The sequence below is a fragment of the Podarcis gaigeae genome, assembly GCF_964106915.1.
Source record: "Podarcis gaigeae genome assembly, chromosome: 1".
Classification (NCBI taxonomy): domain Eukaryota; kingdom Metazoa; phylum Chordata; class Lepidosauria; order Squamata; family Lacertidae; genus Podarcis; species Podarcis gaigeae.
Genome location: NC_139678.1, coordinates 31,777,044 through 31,800,893, shown reverse-complemented (window position 1 = coordinate 31,800,893; position 23,850 = coordinate 31,777,044). Strand labels below are relative to the sequence as shown.

The 23,850-nt window shown below is 45.3% G+C and overlaps 1 protein-coding gene and 1 long non-coding RNA gene across 8 annotated transcripts in view; one reads left to right on the top strand and one right to left on the bottom strand.

The window, feature by feature from the left end:
- The window catches only part of LOC310846136, a 121,543-nt gene extending 109,279 nt beyond the window's left edge, over positions 1–12,264 (top strand). The window contains exon 4 of the long non-coding RNA XR_014565157.1: positions 11,999–12,264. This is a non-coding gene — a long non-coding RNA (uncharacterized lncRNA). The remainder of the gene's footprint in view (positions 1–11,998) is intronic.
- On the bottom strand, positions 89–22,078 carry ABCD4 (ATP binding cassette subfamily D member 4). Of its 7 annotated transcripts, none has more exons than XM_083741260.1 (20): positions 21,937–22,078; positions 17,452–17,576; positions 17,191–17,318; positions 15,983–16,122; positions 13,375–13,491; positions 13,090–13,215; positions 12,490–12,540; positions 11,248–11,342; positions 10,371–10,492; positions 7,451–7,542; positions 6,816–6,899; positions 6,433–6,635; positions 5,390–5,481; positions 5,062–5,098; positions 3,098–3,147; positions 2,526–2,578; positions 2,347–2,423; positions 1,789–1,904; positions 246–1,311; positions 89–191 (listed from the first exon to the last, which is right to left on the bottom strand). In XM_083741260.1, exons 1-19 carry the CDS (start codon positions 21,951–21,953, stop codon positions 1,231–1,233), a joined length of 1,806 nt encoding a protein of 601 aa, XP_083597386.1. In that variant the 5' UTR covers positions 21,954–22,078; the 3' UTR covers positions 89–191; positions 246–1,230. The 7 variants fall into 7 exon arrangements, with proteins under 7 accessions (XP_083597386.1, XP_083597387.1, XP_083597385.1 ...); XM_083741261.1 differs by having other exon boundaries at positions 17,191–17,313; positions 21,937–22,051; XM_083741259.1 differs by having other exon boundaries at positions 21,773–22,032.
- Positions 22,079–23,850: the final 1,772 nt, after the last annotated feature.

Below are 23,850 nucleotides of genomic sequence, written 5' to 3'. Positions count from 1 at the left end.
GATGCTGTGCAGATCTGGGGCCTTACCATGACTTCTTCCAGATTCTGGACTTCAAAACAATTTAGGATAAACACACACGTTTTCAAGCTTTGTCTTTCATGTCACTCTTCCCTTTTATTATTCTAATCCAATAAAAAATCAGTCCAAAGAAAGTAGCCCTTGAGGTTGGCATTAGCCCACAGATTCTCTGCCTAGACAGCTGTATCCAGAGCAGCTCTGGTCTTTGTGTAATCAGTGGCTGACACTACACATGTGCATTTCCACCTGAGACACTTTAGTGAGGTCCGTCTGGACACCTGCCTCAGCTGCAGATATTAATTACTGCATGTAATATTACTGAATGTATTGATCCTTGTCAATTACATGCCTTCTAACTGCTCTGTTGGTTCAAATGGAAACTAAAGATGTGGAGAAAGTACACCAGGCTTCCTCAGCCCTCCAGATGTTTTGGGACTACAATTCCCATCATCCCTGACCACTGGTCCTGCTAGCTAGGGATCATGGGAGTTGTAGGCCAAAAACAACTGGAGGGCCGAGGTTGAGGAAGTCTGAAGTACACTGTTGTGGTATGAAGGGCTGAGATCCTCAGCACTTTCAGGCTCCTTAATGAACGCTTATTTAAACAAAAATAGGTTCATCGGGTGAAGGTGGAATCTGTGTATAATATACGTTTCTGGTAAACTTCCAAAACAGACGTGTATTTTCACACTTGTGGGCAACCAAGAGCAAGGCAGTAACCTGAGCACAACAGAGACAGAGATCTTCCCCCACGGAGGCTCCTGGCTGTGGCAACGAGGCTGAAGCTCTAATACTGAAACAAATACATCCTTCTCAGTCTCAGATGAGAAGGGTCCTGCTCCATTCACTGCCAGCACTGCTTCAATGTTATTCCAAGTTGTTTTCACTTAAACAAGTTGCAAGGATGGAAGCAGCAAAGGCCTCTTCCTTCAGGGAGAGACTTTGAGCGGGAGACGCAGCAGTCAGAACAATGGACTGGTAGCCATTTATACAGAAAGGCAAGGTGGTGGGTGGGGAGGCGTTTAAATCCCCGCTTCGCAGTATAAGCTGGAGACCTTTGGGTCAAAGAAGCCTTAAGGCACCTGCTGGCTTTGAAGTCCTGAAATATTTCAGATCCATGCTTCCTGTAAAAGGTGTTCATTTCAAGGCACTTTGGTATGTGACCCAGCTGAGGCCTTAATTGCATTCTTTTTTGCTGTTGTCCATGACAAGTCAGGGAGTGGCTCGGTCTTTCTTTATTCTGCTGAGCTCCCATTTACCTTCTCCATACAGGTTCAGACGCCAACTGTGAAACTGAAATGAAATCAAGTAAGTACAGAAACTGAGAGCTATGGCTTTAAGAGGGATTTTGCCATCCATACACACACCACTGGCCCTGTGAAAATACAGTGGTGCCTCGCAAGACGAAAAGAATCCGTTCCGCGATTCTCTTCGTCTAGCGGTTTTTTCGTCTTGCAAAGCAAGCCCATTGACAGCTTAGCGGATTAGCGCTACAGCGGTCTAGCGGCTTCTAGCGATCAGCTGTTAAGCAGCTTAGCGGCTTAGGAAAAGGGGGGGAAGCGGGGAAAAACCGCGGGGACTCACAAGATTTTTTCGTCTTGCGAAGCAACCCCATAGGGAAATTCCTTTTGCGAAGCGTCTCGAAAACGGAAAACCCTTTTGTCTAGCGGGTTTTCCGTCTTGCGAGGCGTTTGTCTTGCGGGGCACCACTGTAAAACCTTATCTGTCCCAGCAGTTCTGCTCAGACAGATTGGCTCCACACCACCCTACCTTTTCCAGGCTCTTGCGATGTGCTACGCTGACCAGAGTCATTCCCAGGTGTGCACAGATCCTGTACAGCTCATCCTCTGCATCCTCTGTGAGTGCGCTGGTAGCTTCATCTAGCACTGCAAGCAAAAAACAACAATGACACCCATACGGGAATCCCCTCAATATGGCACCATCCAAGTCTCCTCCTCCTGAATAAAGCAGGACAAATTTGCAAACTGATAGCTGTTCACCAGTCGTTTTCCATTACAAAAGGCAACCTGAACACTCTCTACATACTGGGCTGGTACAATGGAGAGTTCTGACCCTCTAAACCAGCAAGAAAATATAAGCCAGTTACAAGGATGAAGAAAAGAGGTAGATTGAGATGGTTAGATTAGAAGTTGTGGTGCCTGCCACCAGTGAGATCACAGGCAGTAGTCAACAGGTAGCCAATGGCCCTTCTTCTGCACAATATTCCATCTCATAACACTGGCTATCCAGGGATCGTCTGCGGTCAAGGTAAAAAGCAAAGCAGGGAGTCCCATAATTAAGGAACTCAGAAAGAAACACCTTCCTCACCTGCATACTGAGGCTGGAGATAGAAAAGTCGGGCAAAGGAGAGCCTCTGCATCTCCCCTGGAGACAGAATGTCATACCTGCAGCAAAGGCAAAACAATCTGTGATTAGAACAACCTTGCAGCTCAAGACCTACCCACAGCAAACAGCAGGAGCCCCACTTTCACACTAAGCAGCCTTACCAGTTCCAGTCCACTGGCTGATCCAAACCACCTGTCCTTGCTAGCAAATCAGACTGCATAAAAAAGAAGATGAAAAACAAATTATTCCTGCCTTGGTCAACAGGTGGACACAGCCATAAGGACATTTTCTGTCTTAATCCTGCCCACCCATTGCCAGCTGGTAATTAGTGTCATCTTGTCATTTTTTATTTTATTTTTTTGTTTTGCTCCCATGCCTTCTATATAATCATCATTGACACCAGAACTTCTGTTGCTTTTGCTCATACGATGAACATAAACCAGGGCTTAATTTGAGCCAGAGCTCACATTTAGAAGCAGTTTTTAATATAGTTGCCCAGGCTTTGGAATACAAGATAGCACATACTCAGAGCTACATTCATCTCAGAATTCATGGAGCCCACATTACTCTTTGGACTGATCCAAACTTCCATGGTCAAACAGTGGGCCTTCCTGGCAATCCTTTTTAGGAATGATCCATAGACATTTACAGTGCGCCTTGCTGAGCTTTTATAGCCACTTTCTATCCCCAAATTGGGACAGAAAGTGCATCATTTATTCCCTCGGTAACTCACCAACCCAGTCAGCTCCAGGAATCTCAGAATCCTTTCATCATCCGAAGACCCTATTGTGCAAGGAATTACATTCATGATAACAGGACTGGGGGGGGGGGTCACTCTGAAGATGGGTCATCAGGGGACAGGGACCTCTTTGCACTTGGTTTGGCTGCTTTGATCATGCTTTAGAAGATCTGAAAAGCTAATAGTCCAAACCTAAACCTATCATGTGGAAGCCCATCCCAAGTTATCAATAGGATATATCACCACATAATGTTCATAACAATGGGAGGAAGCCCAATTAACGGATGGACTTTCAGCTCATGTGGACATCTTCTGAGCTTACTCTAGAAGTCTATCTCCTATGGGAAGAACTTTTAGGAATAGTACTTTCATCCTCCTCTTTCTTCCTGACACCATGGAAGGCTTTTTCTGTTAGGTGGAGGTGGAGAAAAATAATGTAGTTCTTTTGGTGGGAAGCTGTAGGTGGGAGATATGGGGAAGGGGGGAAGAGACCATGACTCTTTTGCAGGTTTGGAAGCTCAGGAAGAAAATGCTGTGGTCTTGGAGATGTTGGGTCACAAAGAGGGAAATTATGAGGAAGGGAAATGGAGGCAGGGATGAATAGCAGTCCTAAGGGAAACTGAGACTGGGAGCAGGAAGATGTTGTCATCTTGGAGAGGGAAACTGAGATGGGTGTGGGGCAAGCAGCAGGGCACTCCATAATACTGAGTGTCAACACTGGCAACAACAAAGAATCAGAGAGGAGGAAGATCACCTAATCCGACCCCCTGACAATGCAGGAAATTTTCTACTACAACATCCCTGACAGGTGACCATCCAATATCTGCTTAAAAACCTTTAATGAACATAAACCAAACAGGTTTATTCAGCATTCCTCTTTAAGCTGGAATCTAAAACTATCTTTGAAACATGGTTAAAACATCTGGTAGCATTGCATTTATATCACACCAACCCTTTAATTTAGGTATCCCAATATGAAGATGTAGGCAATTGGAGAACAGGAGTGATCTAAGAAATTAGCAAAATTGAAGATGCATCTATTGGAGGAACAACTTAATCCAAATAGGGGAGTTAGTAATCACTGAGACAGAAGCAAAGCAGAAGGCCTGGCAACCTACAAAGTAACTGCGGGCTTCTATTCACCATATATTAATTTGGTTTATATTCAGATGATCTTCCAGACTATCTGGAAGCAGGGAACAGATGCCTCTTTATATTGCTTTATTTAGAGAACATGTCTCCCTAGGGGCTCCAGTTGGTCTGAGAACTTCATTTTCACTAATAAAGGCTAGTTTTACTTTCAGACAGCCCAAACAAAGTTAGCTTTCTCCACCACAGGGGCACCATTTGATCATTGCTAGGACTGCTTCACACAGGCAAAATACTCATTTGATCCTGCTACATTAGAGGCTCATCCAGCCTTCCGCTTGTCCTGCTTTCCCCCAGGAAAACCTGGTTTTTACCACCTTTCTGCGGATTGACGTTTGCTGCAATTCAGCGGTAAAGGGGTTTTTTTCTTGGGGAAAGCAAGGACGGCAGGGCAAACAGAAAACCTCTGGGATCTGTGCCCAGAAAGCATGGGACAAGCAGAAAACTGCTCGGATCAAGCTGAAGTTTGGGCAAGACCTAATGGGCGCATATAAGAAACTGAACGGTTCCTTTCGCTTCACAGCCTCCATGCCGAGTAAGCACAAGAATGGACATTTTGCACCACTCCACATACCGAACACTCCCCTGCGATTAATATCCTGGTTCAGCTAAGTTTTGCAGGAAAACAGATAAAGCTACTGAAAGACAACCCAGGCAAGCGCAATGCTGATTCATGCAGCGTGGACACACACACACACACACACACACACACACACACACACACACTGCAGAGAAGAGCAGAAGCACAGGAAAAGCCGAAGCAATCTGAGCCCATTTGGGCACAAGAGTTCCAGTACATTTCCACTCACCCGAAACTGGATAGATTTCCTTCAGAGGGTATATCACCTAAATCAAATAAACCAGACACATACTCCAAATGAGAGTCTCCACCGCAGTCGTACGAAGATGGAAGCAGCCACAATACTCTCTCTGCTAAGAGCTTTCTAATAAACATTAATAGGCCTCTGGCCCCATGTATTGAATTAAGGCAGGCCATTTCCTGGCAACTCAGCTTGCAGCAATTGTAACAGGTTTGGTTGTGTTTTTTTTTAGAATTGCCACTGTTACCAAACTAGTCTGTGGGTGAGCAGAGGACCCCCCCCCCCACCCTGGGAATCTGGCACTGAGGTGACTTACCTGTTCCCGCAGGGTCCCATCTGTGAAGAATGGCCGCTGTGGCAGGATAACCACCCCATGGGGGCCAAAGCAAGTCAGCATGTGGACGTCCCCTGCAGAGACCCAGCAGAAGGAATCACAGAGACATAAGTCTATGAGCCAACACTTCGGTAACAAACTTGAAATGAACAAGTCTGCGCAATCATACCCTGGCCTAATAAACCAGAATATAAACCAGCTCTGTGCACCTGCATGCAAGCCCCTTCACTCTTGCTTTGTTCCTCCCTTCGTGCAAGTGGTGAAGCAAGCCAAGAAACAACAGGAAACCAGAACCTCCCATTATATGCAAACCAGGAACTATGGTTAATAGCTTTCAAACCAGGGAGGATTTGTAAGCTAACTTTAAACCTTGGCTTCACAGCTTGGTTCGCTTGAAAGCCATTAATTGTAGCTTCCCAGTTTGCCTGTAATATGAACCCATGTCTGGCTCATATTGCCACTTGCATGAAGGAGGGAGCAAAGGAGCTGTGGGCGGGTGCATGGAGCTCATGCACAACCTGGCTTAATAAGCCACAATTTGAATGTGCCAAGGCCACTATCTCAATACTTCCTACAACAACCTTGCACAGCAGGCTAGTATAATTCCCCATATTGGGGTGGCAGAGGGGAAGAGATATCTGATTTCTTTGATATCTGATGGGAGGGTGTTCCACAGAGTGGGTGCCACTATTGAGAAGGCCCTCTGCCTGGTTCCCTGTAACTTGGCTTCCCACAGCGAGACAACCGCCAGAAGGCCCTTGGCACTGGACCTCAGTGTCTGGGCTGGACGATGGGGGTGGAGACACTCCTTCAGGTATACTGGGCCGAGGCCACCATTATGTCTGCACTGGGGAGGGCAATATCACTAAGAACTCAAGCATGAAAGAGACTACATCTGGGTTCCTGAACCGTCCAAATCCAGCATTTGGCTCACAAACCTATGGGAAAACAGTGTTCTACCCTCCAATCTGCTGCAAGGGCTCCCTCTCACCAAAGGAATGTTTCAGGGAGGCTGATGAACTCACCCTGCTTGCTCTCCCAAAGGCCACCGAGGACACGCAGCAAAGATGTCTTCCCTGTCCCTGTGTTCCCGGTGATCAGTAGATTGTTCCCCTGCGTGACTCTCAGGTTTAGATCCTTAATGAGCAGCTTCTCAGAGGGAGCAGAGAGAGAGATTTTCTCCAGGAGGAAAGCTGTGTCGCTTGAGACCACCTCCTCTTTGGAAACGCTGATGGCATCAGTGCCCCCACCACAAGAAAGGAGGAAAGGTAAGTAGAAGGAAACATCACAGCTCAGTGGCCAAGGTGTTTGGCTGCCTTTTGGGTCCACCACTCGGTGGTACAAGAAACACCATAGCAAAAACAGGAAAACTGTTGTCTCACGCTTGATGTTAGCTAGAGACACTCACCTGTTGAATTCCCATTTGCCTGGCGAGTCACAGTCGTTTTGCTTCCTGGAAAGTTTCAGCAGCATCTCCAGCAACTCCCCAATTCTACAAAAACAAAACAAAACACACACACACACAAGAAAGTTGCTAATAAAGGAGTAGCAGTGATGCCCCAAAGCAGCAAACTAGCCTGAATGACAAGACCCAGAAGCCTAATCTCCACAAGGGAAAAGAAAAAGGTTTATTAACATATTACTAAAACCTGGTAAGCAGTGAATTATTGTTTGCAGGATAGTAATGGTCACCTAACGTACATAGTCTGAACACAAATGTCACATGGGCTGAAATACCTGCTAATTGATCTGAGAGGAAAAATTCAGATTCTCTCCGCTGCAGCAGACACAAAGATTACAACAAAATATATTTGACATTCTATGCCTAACGGGGAAAGGAGATTCCTTGTTTGTTTCTTTTGAAAGGATGCCTCTGAAAAGAGACCGACTTAGTGCACCCATACTGGGACACAGGAGTCTCCTGCATTGTTTATTACATTTGATGGATCCATAAGAAGCAGATGCTCATGCTCTTTTTTTTTTACACACACAGTCCCTCACTATTATGACATAGGTGCCCCTCAAGCAGGCGAGAGGACTTACCTGTGTGTATAGCCAGCTACGTCAGACACGGTGGTGGAGAGGTCAATGAGCTGGCTAAAGCAGCCAATGAGGTAAAGAGAGACAAAGGCATTCTGCAAGACAAATCACACACAAGCCAAGCGTTAGCAAGGGCTGGGAAGCAAAAACATACAAGAAGCAGCTCCCACATTTTCATGCCTCAAAATCAGCTGGGGGAGTGGTTTGTCTCCCTGGCTGGTAGCAGAATTAACCATTATCTGATCCCTGAGGGGGACTGATCATTTTGCAAAAGCAATTACGTGGGTCAAAACTTTTGCAAAACCTTAGCAGTCTGATTGCCATTTTTGGTAAAGCCTCCTGTTGTCTTCTAAGCTTTCAGCAAACACTGACCACAGTTAGGAGGGTAAAGGCAAAAAGAGAAGCACTGAGATTCTCAGGTTTGTTGATTTATTGCAAACGAGTAACACGGAAACACAGCTGCCCCAGGGAGCAGGGATTCTGGTATCTGGCCCACTCACCAGCAAGTATGCATGCATGAGCTCAGCTACAAAGGGCTTGCTGAGTAAGCCAGCAAGGAAGAAGCAAATGTATATGTGTGTGTGTGTGTGTGTGTGTGTGTGTGTGTGTGTATATATATATATACACACACACACACACACACACACACACACACACATACACACATAGGTAAAGTGACCCCTGACCATTAGGTCCAGTCGTGGCCGACTCTGGGGTTGCGGCGCTCATCTCGCTTTCTAGGCCGAGGGAGTCGACGTACAGCTTCCGGGTCATGTGGTCAGCATGACTAAGCCGCTTCTGGCGAACCAGAGCAGCACACGGAAACGCCGTTTACCTTCCCGCCGGAGCGGTACCTATTTATCTACTTGCACTTTGACATGCTTTCAAACTGCTAGGATGGCAGGAGCTGGGACAGAGCAACGGGAGCTCACCACATCGCAGGGATTTGAACCGCCGATCTGATCGGCAAGTCCTAGGCTCTGTGGTTTAACCCACAGCGCCACCTGCGCCCCTCATATATACACTTACACACACACACATATATACACATATAAACAACAGCCTACAGCTTTTCCAATCTAGCTTCAGGCTGATCTTGCCAAGGTCCACCTTTGCTCCCATGAGGCTGCCAGACCTGTTCTAAAGAAGCCTCTTGCTGCACAGTGAAGAATGCCAGGCTCAACTATTTTTATCCCTCTGTGATTAGTTCCTGACTGTTTGGTTGGGCTAAATGGATTACGTCATGGCAGGCTTGCTCCCAGGCCTGAATTAGGCTGCATCTTGTTTACAGAGGGAAGGATCTCATGCCACGACAGATGAAGCAATAAATTTGCTGCCTTAACTCTGCACGATAAGCTTGCTGCCCTGTACCTGCAAACTCCCAGCAGGAAGGCTATTCACACATTACGCTATACACAGGTGCAGGCATCTATGTGAATGACTGCATTGCATGGTGAATTCAAAATTCAACATGTGGACTAAACTCTTTAAAAATGTGGAGTACAGATTGTGTGTGCTTCTGTGTATGCACCTATGTATGGTGGTGTGCAGTGTTTTAGGGTGCTGGAGCAACACACACCCTGTGGCAGAGTTGTGTGCTCTTGCTGGTCTCCTTCCCAGCTTCTAATTGGGATATCAAGGGACAGCATCCCTAAAAACAGTGCCATCTCCCCAAAAGACCAATAAAACCGCCACCAGTAGCGCTTGACGTATCACATTTGTTCTCTCTTTATGGTGGTCTGGCCCTGTCTTGGGACTGACTTGCTCTTCATCACTTCCAATTACTACTTATTATTTACTATTTCTTAAATTTCTATGCCACCACTCATCCGAGGGTCACAGGGCCGGTTACAATATAAAAAACACAACAATACATAACGTAGCAACAAGCGAAAACAATCGTTTTGCCTGACGCCAAAAGATATGTAACAAAGGCTCCAGGTGAGCTTCCCTGATCCTTGTATTGTATTGTATAAATATAAGTTTGTAGGGAGGTAAAAAGAAACTATATAAGAAATATGTAACTGTGCGGGTGTAAGGTCATGGATAGATAAAGTACAGTGAGATTAATTGGAAGTCATTTTTAAATTTTCTTCTCTATAAGTTTTATAGTACCAGGAGTACTATACCAGTACCAGGAGTATAAATGATGATAGTTATATTAATCTTGTTGTTTCTTATAGCATGGTTGTTTGTTTGATTCTTCTATTATTTGTTTGTTTGATTGTATGTTTGTTTATTTATTTGTTTGTTTTTTTCATAAATGTATTTATTTTAAATTAATAAAGATATAATAATAATAATAATAATAATAATAATAATAATAATAATAACGGCTCCAGGTGAGCTTCCCTGGGGGGAGAGCATTCCACAAGCGGGGAGCCACCACTGCAAAGGCCTGTTCTTGTGTTGCCATTCTCCGGACCTCTCACAAAGGAGGCACACAAAGACGGGCCTCAGATGATGATTGCAGGGTCTGGGTTGGTTCATACGAGGAGAGGCGGTTCTTGAGGTATTGCGGTGCTGAGCCGTTTAAGGCTATTATGTGGTCAAAAGCCCCATGCCAGGAAAGCATAACAGTTTGCAGTGTTAGACGGGGCAGCAACAACACAGAGGTGGCTAGAACACCTGAGCTCCCACATATTCCACCTGGACTGAGGGAACGTCACTGACTGCCGATCAGCTATCAGACTACACTTAAGCTCTTGTTACGATCGTTTAAAGCTCTGAACAACTCAGGGCCAAGTATGAAGGACCAATTTCTTCCCTGTAGACCAGTAAGATCACGGAGGAAATGTTACTCCTGGCACTACAGCCTACAGGACACTACAGGTCAGTGTGTAGGAATATCAGACCTGGGGACCTTCTGCATTCAAAACATTATGTGCTCTAGCGCCGAGCTATGCCGCTGCAAAAAGCTTACCTTGCTAACCAAAGAGCTCAGTCCTGCTGGATCCAGATCAGAGTAAACTCCATTGAAAATGGGAATGGCAATCACCACATAACTCAGGATACTGCCCAGATAGTCAAAAGTGTTGATTCCAACTAAGTGGAAAAAAGACAATACAGTGGTAATGCCGGCAGATCAGTTAATCTAGGACCTCCATCTACACAGGTTTTTTTTTATTAACATATATATGTAGATATGTACAAAATTCTTGCTAAATTTTCTGTTTTACAATTTAGAATACTCATTTAAACATCCTTAAAATATCAATGCTTTCCCTTCTCTTTCAATGGTTCATTTTGCATATCATAAATCCCTACATATTTTACATAAATGAAACTATTCAGTATTCCATTATTACATCTACACAGTTTTTTGTGTTATGTTTTAAAGGTTTATCAGGAACATATGCTCTGGAAACAAAGCCAGTTAACAGTGCTACTCAAGATAATAACTGTCAATTAGAAGGTCAATCTATTTCAGTTCAGCACTCAGTACCCAATAACAAAATGTTTAGACAGCTTTTCTGTCAGACAGAGCCTGAGATAGCAAAATCCACGAAGCCCAAGTGCTGCTTGGCCTACTTCCTTGCTGCTACTATTCCTTCCCAGAGTTCAGTCTCAAGGCCTTGTTGTTTGGCCTATTTAGGCACTCCCGTGAAGGCCCAGAATGACCCCATTTTGGTCTGGATTCCAGTAGAACCCATTTTCTCCCTCATCGGTTCATCAACTTGTTCTCTGTTCCCATTTGAACAGTCACTTCCCAAATGTCTTTTCTGCATGGCAGAAATCTAGAAGCTTCCTTCCCTGTGTAAGGAGTGAAGGAGGGGGTGAAGGAAACCAGTTCTGCTTACTGTACAACCAGAGCTCCTTGCCTATCAGCTCCCTCTGGGTCTGCAGGAGGGTTTGCAGCCTGCGGTTGGTTCGCATGTGCTCAACTTCCCCAGCTCTGAAAAGCAGGACAGTAGCGCACAGTCAGTCTGGACAGTGATCATTCCCACGGACCTGGGGGTAAGATGCATGTGTGTGCATTTAGAGGGTGACAAACGGGGGTGGTGGTGATGGGTTGCTGTGTGAATACTTCTCCCAGGAAAGTGGTGAAGAGGAGACAACCAACTGATACACCTAGTCCACACTTTCTGAACTCTTGTGAGATTTCCAACGACAACAGTGACCTCATGTGGCAAAAAGCAGCCATGACGTGTGTTGTTTTCCTTCCGTTTTTTCCTGCTTGCCTTTCTCTCTCTCTCCCCACCCTGCTGTAATTCTGCTGGTGTTATTCCTCCTCTTCTTGCTTTCATAACTGTGGGGTGTTCTGTGAGCCAAGCAAGCGACAAACAACAACAATGGGTGAACTGGTGTGTGTGTGTGGAGAATAGAGAACAGAATGGATAGACATCCTGCTATCTAGCCAAATTATCAAAGTGAACTATGTAATGATGAATACTAAACCTACACTTTTTCCCAGTAGTGATGTACGGAAGTGAGAGCTGGACCATAAAGAAGGCTGATCGCCGAAGAATTGATGCTTTTGAATTATGGTGCTGGAGGAGACTCTTGAGAGTCCCATGGACTGCAAGAAGATCAAACCTCTCCATTCTTAAGGAAATCAGCCCTGAGTGCTCACTGGAAGGACAGATCCTGAAGCTGAGGCTCCAATACTTTGGCCACCTCATGAGAAGAGAAGACTCCCTGGAAAAGACCCTGATGTTGGGAAAGATGGAGGGCACAAGGAGAAGGGGACGACAGAGGACGAGATGGTTGGATAGTGTTCTTGAAGCTACCAGCATGAGTTTGACCAAACTGCGGGAGGCAGTGGAAGACAGGAGTGCCTGGCGTGCTCTGGTCCATGGGGTCACGAAGAGTCGGACAAGACTAAACGACTACAACAATCTTACACGTAAAACAACAAACAAACAAACAAACAAACCTGACCACCACCAAGGTGGAACGCAACTGGGAACAGGAGACGGGAAGAAATGCTAATTATCCATGATGTTTGTGGGATACACTTCAACACAAACCGTGCAATACTCGCAGGAACCAAAGGCGTCACAGAAAAGATATACTAAAAATTGAGATGTCCACTTACTTACCTGTAAAAAGCAGCAGATTCGGCATTCACCCGTAGCTGCATATGCTTAAACCTGTTAAATTCAGAAAACACTTGCTTCAATGATCATTTTTTTCAGATTGAGTAATCAGCGTCTCTGCAAAACCCATTCTTATTTCTGCCTTAGAATGACTCAGGCCACTGGTCCACTGAACTCAATATTATCACCACTGATATTATCACCACAGGATCTATCCTGGCTCTACCTGGAGATGCCAGGGATTGAACCTGGGACCTTCTGCATATAAATCAGAGGCTCTACCACTGAGCCAAGGCCCCTTCCCCAAACCATATACATCACTTAGGCTGGAGAGCAGACACAGAACTCTACTCTCACAAGAGACAGCAAGGACTTAACAGCCAGGTTTATGTGTATGAACATCCTCATCCTCAGCAGCAGCCTATCTGGTTTGCAACGTGCTTTCCATTTGTGAGCCATCAGGAAGTTCATATCCTAAGAAGACTTCTATAGAGGATTCTCTTAACACAAATCACAACCAGCAAACAAGAAAAGAACAGTGGCACACACATCATTTCAGACTATAGGGTCAAACGGATCATGAGACCTGCTGAATAAACTCACCTGAAATCACCTTCCAGCTTCTCCTGCTGCACCAGCTTTGAAACAATGGGGCTCATTAGGATCTTGTTAACAATTGTGCCCATGATAAAATATCCAAAAATACTCACTGGGCCCATCCAGCCAGTGCTAGGCAAGAGAAATGGAGAGAGATTAGTGAAACTGTCAGCGGAAGGCTGCCTTCTAATATATTAGAGGCTCATCTATGCTGTACTCCAGTTGGGAGAAAAGTTAGGGCTGCCTCTAAGCATGTGGCCATCCCTCTCCCTAGGTGAAGACCGCCCCTACCTGTAAAAGCACTGATAGGTGTAGTAAGCAAGCGTGAAGGGAGAGATGATGAGCTTACTGGCCATGGAGCTCAGCTGCTTGCAGAACCTCTCCACATCCTGGCTGATTCTTTGATCCCTGCACGATAAAAAGGATATTTAAATTTGCATCGACTGCTATGACAGAAAGACCAAAGCCTAAGAAAAGTTAACCTGTTAGGAACAGAACAGTTCGTCCACACAGAATCAGAGCTGGGTAGTTATGCAGTTTTAAGGCTGGTGAAGTATTTTCTTTTTTAATTATTAGCTTGCAAATAATTATTATCTGGCAAAAATACCAGCTTGGTTACTGGCACAAAATCACAGAGTCAGAAGGGATCTCAAAGTCAGTCAGTGCAACCTCCTCCTGCATGCAAGAAATCAGATGTTACAACAGCTCCAAGGGGGAGCCTCCCAGCCTTATCTTATAAAACCTCTTGTTGGGACACTCCATCTTCTCCTTCCTCAAATATTAAAATATTAGAGTCCTCCAGCAAAGCACTGATTCCACTGCTCTATACAAGTGCTTGTTTTTTGTATCAGTTTGCTGCAATCACTGCTGAGTTGACATTACCCAAGAATTGGAGTAATTCAACTGGTGGTTATTATCAGGAACCAAAAGCTGCATTTTTAGAATTCCTGTTGCACAACGTCAAGTCAAATAAAGTCATTATTATGTTTGTAGCTTCCCCTTTGCAACTCCAACCTTAACCATCTCTTGCGAGTTATCTAAACAGCTACAGAATTGCACCTATAGTTGTTCCATACTATGAACAAGGCAAATGCTAATTGTGCTGCAACCCAAGGATCACACCACAATGTCAGATAGCCTGTACTTTAATCAAATTGTACTTTAATCCAGTTACCAGTACTCTTCAATTTTCTGCTCACAAACAGATCCATTTTGTCTTATAAAACAACAGCCTCCCCTAACCAGGTGCCGTCCAGTTGTTACAGGGTCACAAATCCCATCATCCATGTTGGCCTGGCCTGATGGGAGATGTAGTCCAAAACTTATCGAGGGCACTAGAATCTCGAGGGATTAGCGTCCTAATGTGATTCTAGTGTTTCAAAAATCACAAACTAAATCAACACAGGGAAACTGTCCTCTAAAGCAGTTTAAATTTAAATAGTTTAAATAACTGGAGCCCTTTCGCATCTTGCTATTGTTAGCCTCTTTACACATCTCCAACTAAAGGTAAAGGTAAAGGGACCCCTGACCATTAGGTCCAGTCATGGCCGACTCTGGGGTTGCGGCACTTATCTCACTTTATTGGCCGAGGGAGCCGGTGTACAGCTTTTGGTTGATGTAGCCAGCATGATTAAGCAGCTTTTGGCGAACCAGAGCAGTGCACGGAAATGCTGTTTACCTTCCTGCCGAAGCGGTACCTATTTATCTACTTGCACTTTGACTGTTAGGTGGGCAGGAGCTGGGACCAAGCAACGGGAGCTCACCCCGTCGTGGGGATTCGAACCTCCGACCTTCTGATCGGCAAGTTCTAGGCTCTGTGGTTTAACCCACAGCACCACCCGCATCCCTTCTCATCTCCAATTAGATATGGATAAAAAACCCCACCCCACATTTGTTTGTTGCAGTTTGCATTTTAGTTTTGAAAATAGTGGGTGGAATTCAGCATTGTGCTAGGGGGGTCAGTCTGTCAGGCCAAGCATTTCCAATTGCCAGACTGATTCCCGCCCCCACTCCCACCCTAGGTGCTGTTCTGGGGGCTCTCCTGAACCCCACTCTAGCCAATGGTTGGGACATTCAGTGGGAGGAGCCCTGTAGCATTAGTGGGACACACTGCGCCGACTTCTGCCAACACAACTATTGCTTTGAGTCCTGCCTGGTGGGTTGCAGCCAACTATGCCTTACTCAGAGTAGACCCTTTAAAATTAATAGGCCAATGTTAGTTGCATCCATGAATTTCAGTTGGTCTACTCTGAGCAGGACTAACACTGGCTAAAACCCAGTGCCTGGAGCACAGAGCATGTATTCAAAATGTAATCATCGTCATAATTATAATAATTTTATTATTTATGCCCCGCCCATCTGGCTGGATATTCAAACTACTTCCCTGTGCATCTAAAGAAAAGCCCATGGCTCCCTAGAGCAGAGTTTTCCAAACTTTTCATTTTGGTGACACACTTTTTAGACATGCATCATTTTGCGACTCAGTAATTCAATTTTCCTAGCAAACAGGAGGTTAAACCAGGCATCCCCAAACTTGGCCCTCCAGATGTTTTTGGGACTACAACTCCCATCACCCCTAGCTAACAGGACCAGTGGTCAGGGATGATGGGAACTGTAGTCCCAAAATATCTGGAGGGCCAAGTTTGGGGATGCCTGGGTTAAACTAACCCCTTTCCAGCCCTGGGAGGAGCATGGGGAGCATTCGCGTGACACACCTACACATTGCATCCGACACACTAACGTGTCGCGACACAGTTTGGAAAGCTCTGCCCTAGGGAGAGAAAAACAAAGCAGGTCAACATATATGGGGAGCAACAAAGCCAGCCCTCATCAAGGCAGATGGTGTACAAAATATGCTAGAAGGTGCCAGGAGGAGTTCGAATCATGTCCAGCCACCTACGGATTATCGATTTCCTCATGCAGAATATTCAAGGTATAATACACCTGGCCCTGAAAGTAGTAGCCATGGAGGTATTCTGTGAGAGTCTTCCTCCAGCTCACATACATCAGGTTGCGGATGAACTGGTCAAAGCTCTTCAGCTGAGAAGAGAGAGAAGTGAGACTCACATTAGGGAGACGAGATGAGAATAAGGCAAGAAAAGCATTTATGGCTACTCTTGTGGTCCAACAACTGCACTTACGATGTCATATGACATCAAGTGGGTATGTTCCCACGTTCCTGAGCGGAGCCAATCCCAGCAGGCTTGCACCAAATTTAAGCAGCGTGAGATATAAGCCCCACCCATAACAAATGAAATGGGCATGCGAAACTGGTGGGGCTAATTTAGCTCGCAGCCCAGAGATTCCCCAGCCATGGATTGCATGAACACATTGACCCGAATAAAGACTTCTAGTCCGAAGGCATCCTCTGCTCAAAGCAACTGATTTAAAGCATTAGATGAATCCCCCCTTGTCCGACTGCTCACATAAAAAGCTCTTCACAACAGCTAACAGTCCAGACGGGTTTACAGTAAACAGAACCTTCCAGAACAGAGAGTGGTCAGAAAGCAGTGCTGAAAGGCCCAAGCCAGATTAGCTTTTTCCATTGCAGCTTAGAAACTGCGAGGGAAGAGTTAGAAAGTTGCTCTCTTGTTGTTGTTGTTGTTTTGTTTTATGTCACCCTTTATCACAAGATCTTAGGGCAGTTCGCAAGGTGAAGATGTGCCTTAGAAACTTTTGAATTGCTATGGCTGGAATCAGTGACTTGACTGTCCTGGCTTAACTACACCATCCCTGGGGATAGCCACTTTTGTGAGGTAATAAAGCAGCCCAAATTTATCACACGATGGAAACATTACAAAAAAACCCACATTATTTATAGTAAAATGAAGACCTTTAACAGTTGAAATAAAATAAATAAACAAAATAAAAGTGACAGTGATAAGCAAGCCTTGAAAAAGTGTGGTTAGCTAACATGTTGTTTGGCCCTCAGGATACACATGTGCAGAGAAAGGCAGTATCACAGGATCATAGAATTTTAGAGGTGGGGGGACCTCAAGGGTCATCTAGTCCAACGCTTTACAATGCAGGAATCTCCACTAAAGCATCCATGACAAATTGCATTGCATGTTCTCTTGTCTTCTTGTAAGAAGAAGAGGTTTCACTTACCATAGAGTTCAGTAGAATAAGAATCAGTGCAACTGCTGTCACTTGCTGGAATCCATGGAAGTCTTTGTTCCCCAGAACTCCGTAATACTGGCTGGGAATCAGTCCCACCTGGTAAATGACCAGCTGCTCTAGGGGAGGTAAAGGGTGGGGAAGAGAAAAAGGATGAACTCCAAGGGTGCCCCCGTATACATCGCCAAGAGTCCTGGCACATCACAAAAGGACTTGCTTGATATCATCCTTCTTAGCCATCGACTCACTTACCCAACAGAGCAACCATGAGCAAGGTTAGGAACATCAGTACATTCTTGGAGCAGCATGCAGGAAATAAAATTTCTTGGATCTTCAGAAAACGCTGGACAAACTGCCAGTCCAGCTGGGGCCGAGGCCTGGAAGGAACAGATTCAAGAACAGCCAGGTTATCGAGCTAGCATGCAAGCCCCACACAAAGGTCTGCTCAGTTCAGACTGACTATAACCAAGTGAAATTCTGGAATCGCCCTCTGAAAACAGGAATGGGAGAGATTTCACCCCGATAGTCCAATAGTAACCTATGGCAATAATGAAGAATCCTCTCTGTTAGCATGGATCTTTTCTTTGAAGGCCAGAGGTGTATCCACAGTTAGAAATGCACTAAAGTGCTCTAGAAAAGAAACCCAGAGCTCATTGTGTGGGTCCTGATTCCATACCAGGAAGGAATCTAAGGGTAGATTCAGACAAGGAAGAGCCATGTGGAATTTTAGCCATCTGATGTGTATGCTATCCTTCCTTCAGGAGTTTAGTGCATAGTGTGTTGTGAAGAGACAGTGTGGTGTAGTGGTTAGAGTGTTGGACTAGGACTTGGGAAAGAAGGGTTCGAATCCCCACTCAGCCATGAAGCTCTCACTGGGTGACCCTGGGCCAGTCACTACCTCTCACAGTGTTGTTGTGGGGAACAAATGAGGAGGAAAACCGTGTATGCCACCTGGAGCCCCATGAATAAAAAGGTGGGATAGAAATGCAATAAATAAATGAAAAATAACATATGTGAAAAAGCTATAATTCTTCACAGTAACAAAGAGAGCCCCACACAACCGTCTTCCTAAGCAAATGCAGGGATTGATTTGTTTCTCCTTGGGAAAACATAACCTGTTGCGTGACATGATCTTTCAACTAATTTGTTGAAGCTTAAATTAAGCTTTCCATAAATTAAACTTCTTTGCCGCAATTCCCTCCCTGCATCACACACTTTTCCTACTTCCGACTGCAAGAAACCTGCAGCACCAGCATCTAAGGAAATGTTCCGAACAGATTTGCCACCTTTACTAGTTTTATTCTACTTACGCTACTGAAACGAGAAGAACTTCAGCTTTCTTTCAAGTAGCTGAAATAAATAGATAAGCCAAACTGTGCTCGAGCTGTAAGTTAAAATGACACTGTTACTTTCTGATAGTTCACTGGGAGGGTTTTGCTGAGAGATGCAAAACTCTTCATGGGAGATATCAAAGGATGAATACCTAAGCTTGATTCCTTTGCTTTTTAAATATTATTTTCAGCTCCTCTTTCCTAAGCACATGGGAGTGACTGTCCTGTGAATACCACCATTGTGTCCCGAGTTCTTGTTTCTGTTTCGTTATTTTCAGTGGTTGCCCTGTGGCCTTACTGAGGGATCTCATTCTCTCCTTGTATTAGCCTGATGTTCCATTCTGCATCTCACCTACAAGTCTTCTAAACCTAAACATGATTAGGTTTCATAGCAGTCATACGATAGCCCCAGAACTCCCATTATCTCAACCCCAAAGCGTATCTCTTTCCTAATTTCCTTTCCATCGTTTCTTCCTAACTCTTGTCTCTTATTCCTGCTTCTTCACTATACAGTGGTACCTCAGGTTACAGACGCTTCAGGTTACAAACTCCGCTAACCCAGAAATAGTACCTCGGGTTAAGAACTTTGCTTCAGGATGAGAACAGAAATCACGGAGCAGCGGCGCAGTGGCAGCGGGAGGCCCCATTAGCTAAAGTGGTGCTTCAGGTTAAGAACAGTTTCAGGTTAAGAATGGACCTCCGGAAGGAATTAAGTTCTTAACCCGAGGTACCACTGTACAGCTTTCGGAAAATGCTGAAGATGTATCCTCTTTGCCTTGGTCTTTGACATCTGAGATGTATATTTTCAGGTCCCACCCTATTTTAGCTGTTTAATTCTGAATTTTAAATTGCTGTAACCCATGCTGGGACCTGCTGGTAAAGAACAGGTATTGAATTTGAATGAGACCAATGATATCCTTGGAGTCTGTGGGCGCAATTCAACATTGCACTACAGTGGTGCCCGCAAGACGAACGCCTCGCAAGACGGAAAACCCGCTAGACGAAAGGGTTTTCCGTTTTGGAGGCGCTTCACAAAACGAATTTCCCTATGGGCTTGCTTCGCAATACGAAAATGTCTTGCGAGTTCCTGCGTGGGTTTTCCCCTCCCCCCCTTTCCTAAACCGCTAAGCCGCTTATCAGCTGATCCGCTAAAAACCGCTAAACCGCTAATAGCGCTAATCCGCTAAGCTGTCAATGGGCTAGCTTCGCAAGACGAAAAAACCGCTATACGAAGAGCCTCACGGAACGGATTAATTTCGTCTTGCGAGGCACCACTGTATTGCAATCATTCTGTCTGGGAAAACATTTCAGCTTGTCAGGTAGAACCATGTTTCCTCTCCTCCTGCCTGGGGGTTCTTCTGGCTCTGCAGAACCAATCTGGCCGGGGCGGGAGGGAGAAAGGGGAAGCCCGATTGTACTATTGAGCCTTGTTGTGCTGGCTCCTGCTGGTGTGACTATTTAATTGAATCGGGCCCTATATTTTTATCTGGGATGATTACCACCATCATTCACAGTTAAGTGCTCGCAAACAGAATATCTATTTCACCTGTAAGAAAGACTCCAGTGAAAGCTACTGCTTACTACATTTATACATAATTATGAGCACACCTGAGTGGTTATAAAGCATGCTTAATGGGCAAATAATCTGTCTTGGGTACTGTGTGCATTCCTAGCATTTACCGTTATACTATTTGAACCCCCTGGATACCCTTCAAACCAGAGGTGCCCCATAATTCCTCACCTAGATTTGAAAGCACTTAATGCACTCCTTAACACCCTCAAGCCACCCTTTGGTAATCTCAAACATGTTGGTACCATATCACATCCTTCAATGCATACTGACAGGTGTAGTGCAGTGTAGTGTGGCCACTAACAGACTGAGCTATGAACCAGGAAGTTTCAGTTGACATCGGTCACAGATTTACTAGGCAATAGATTCTCAGCCTCTACAGCTCCATATGCAACATTGAGATAATAGCACTGACCTACCTTACAGGGCTGTTTTAAACATTACAAGGAAAGAATGTACCTGAAGCACATTGAGCACCTTAAGTGTACTACCTATTTACTGCCTCAGGAGTGTGGTGATGACCACCCACTCAGATGGCTTTAAGGGGGAATTTGGCAAACTCAGGGATAGTTCCGACATGTACTTCCAGATGGGCATTTATTGAGCATTCATTCTGATTTGTTTGCAGGGAGATTAAGCAATGTTTAATGAGCATTCACTCTGTTTACAGGGGGCTGATATGACGTTGCATTAGAGCAAGTTATCTCAAACTTCCTAGTCCATTTTCCTCATTTACTGTCCTTATCACAAAAGTCTGATCTTCTGAGGAAGCGGATTTGGTCTGCAAGACCTCCCAATCAGTTACAATTGTGCAACCTGAATTTACTGGTATGCGACTCAATCCCACTCCAAAAGGGGGACAACCTGCAACTGCCCTTTGTATTCTTTCAGACACCAGATAGAAACCCACCTTTTTTGCTGGGCTTTTACTTAAAAATGGGTTGCATCACCTTTATGGTGTTTGTAATCATCCTGTTTACATAACTTGGTGTGGATTATTTTAATCATTTTGTTTATTATGCACTATTTACTTCATTGAGTCAAAAAATGTATACACCGCTCAACTGCAAAAGAAAAAAAGAACTCTCAAAGCAGTTTATGAAAATGAACTAAACAATAAAATTGTTGATAAAAACAGTTAAAAGCAACAATTTAAAACTTTCAAAACTAAATTAAAATGAACTAAAAACAGATTAAAACACACATCCAACGCCCTACATATATTGGGTAGGCCTGCCTATGCAAAAATGTTTTAAGCAGACCCCCAAAACAGCAGTGAAAGCACCTGCCTGATATCAATAGGCAGGGAGTTCCGAAGTCTAGCTGCTGCCACGCCAAAAAAATACAAACATGCGCACACACATATTATATATATATATATATATATATATATATATATATATATATATAATATATATATATATTATATATAATATTTTGGTGGTACTGTACAGAAATCTCTACACAAAAGACAAAAACAAAGCCAGAGTACCTGGGCGTGAGGACCCTGCAGTTTATGGGGAGATTTTCGCCCCTCTGCAGCCTCCGCTCCTTTTCTGCAGCCTGATTCCTAATAAATGGGGGTCACGATCCCCTCACACCTGCGCCCAGCACCCCAAACCCTCCGCCCGGCGCCCCCACCGCGCCCCTGGCAACCCGAAGCCGCGCTCACCGGGCGCTTCCCGGCGCTGCTGCCCTGGGAGCCATGAGTGAGCTGCGCCCGGACCAGGAGTGTCTCCCCAGGGGCAAAGTCCCGGCCAGCCACGTCCGAGCACCCCCCCCCCCTCGCGCGCTCCGCTATGCTCTGGCTCGCCGGGGCTGATGAATATTCATTACCCTTCTTGACTATTCATGACTGCGCGCGCCCGACCCGCCGACAGCAGCGACAAAGGCCGCTCAAGCAAAGAGGGAGCATCCGTTACCCTCGGTGAGATAGAGGTGGGGCCAGGGCGGCTAGAGCGGCTCGGAAAGCGGGAAGGCGGAGCGTGGCTGGAGTCAAGGGAGGAGCTCAAAATGTCGGTTCCCCTCAACCAAAGAGAGCGAGAGAGAGCAACAAGTCAAACAAGTCCGTGTGTCTAGGCGCGCATGCGTTTTTCCCTATCTCTACGGCAAACCCTGTTCACCGCGGTCTCTGCTGGTGGTTCCATTAGAAACGAAACAGGTAGCGGAGGCTAGAGGGAGACCTCGCTGCATAATTTAAGCTATACGTCCGGTTCCCGGTTGCACATTTTAGGATTCTCCATGTGCGGGGCAGAGGTGGTGGAAGCACATACAGTAGAACAGCCTTATGATGTGGATTAGGAAGAGACAGGATCGCCGAGTTTCCAAAACGAACTTTCGCTGCTTAAAAACTTTCACTAGATTCTTCCTTTAAACCTGTATTTGCCAGCAGCAGGTACGCGGGTGGCGCTGTGGGTAAAACCTCAGCGCCTACGACTTGCCGATCGCATGGTCGGCGGTTCGAATCCCCGCGGCGGGGTGAGCTCCCGCCGTTCGGTCCCAGTTCCTGCCCATCTAGCAGTTCGAAAGCAACCTTAAGTGCAAGTAGATAAATAGGTACCGCTTTATAGCGGGAAGGTAAACGGCGTTCCGTGTGTGGCTCTGGCTCGCCAGAGCAGCTTCGTCACGCTGGCCACGTGACCCGGAAGTGTCGCCGGACAGCGCTGGCTCCCGGCCTCTAGAGTGAGATGAGCATGCAACCCTAGAGTCTGTCAAGACTGGTCCATACGGCCAGGGGTACCTTTACCTTTACCTTATCCTTTCCTTTAAACCTGTCTACCCTTTCTGCACTCACCGATGGCTAAAATAACTTTTAAAAACTGCGTGTTTATCTCAAAGCACTGCAACCGAAAGAAGTCTCTAACACTGTTTTTATTATCCAAGTATGCACGTATAAATATGTACACGGAGAGCTGGTGCTGTTTTATATGAACTTTATTTACATTGATTGCAGTGTGCTCTCGCCACTCTTGCCCCGCACATGGAAGATTCCATGGACGACACTGGGAACAGGAAAAGGGAGCCCCGTGTGGCTTTCTTGCTTGGCTGCCTGTTGGGAGAGAGAAAAAGTAGAGCGCCTCCCACTGTCCTAAACATACATGGACAGCATAACATTCAAAATCTAGGATACGAGCCCAGAATAAAATGTGTGTTTTTTTATCGAAATGGAAGGGTTCGCTTCAAACGCCAGGACTTGTTATCAGCATGCATCCTTTGGGCACAGAGAGCGTTCTTACTTGTAGTTAAATTGTTAGGGGATAAACCAGCATTTTATTGCAACTCTCCTACAGCATAACACAGTGCCAATCGGTGTCAACAATACTGAAGTAAACGGCTCAGTAGTAGCTTGGTATGATATTTGTTTTCTGTGTTCTACTTTTAATTAGTGCTACAGCACATCCTGTTTTAAGTTTCAGGGAAGATGAAATAAAGTGCTTCTTTGCATAGTGCATAATTAAACTATGGAACACTACAGGAGGCAGTGATGGCCACAAACTTAAGATGGCCTGAAAGAGGAATGAAAAAAAAATGGAAAAGGATATCAAATGGCTACTGGCCATGATGGCTGTGCCCTAACAGTCAGAGGCAGTAGTGTCTGAATACCAGTTGCTGGAAACAACAGAGGGCAGAGGGCACTTGTTCCTGGGTCCTGCGTGCATGTTTCCAACAGGCGTCTATTTGGCCATTGTAAAAACATGATACTGCAATAGACTGATCTAGTAGGCTGTTCCTATGTTCTTAATATTCTAA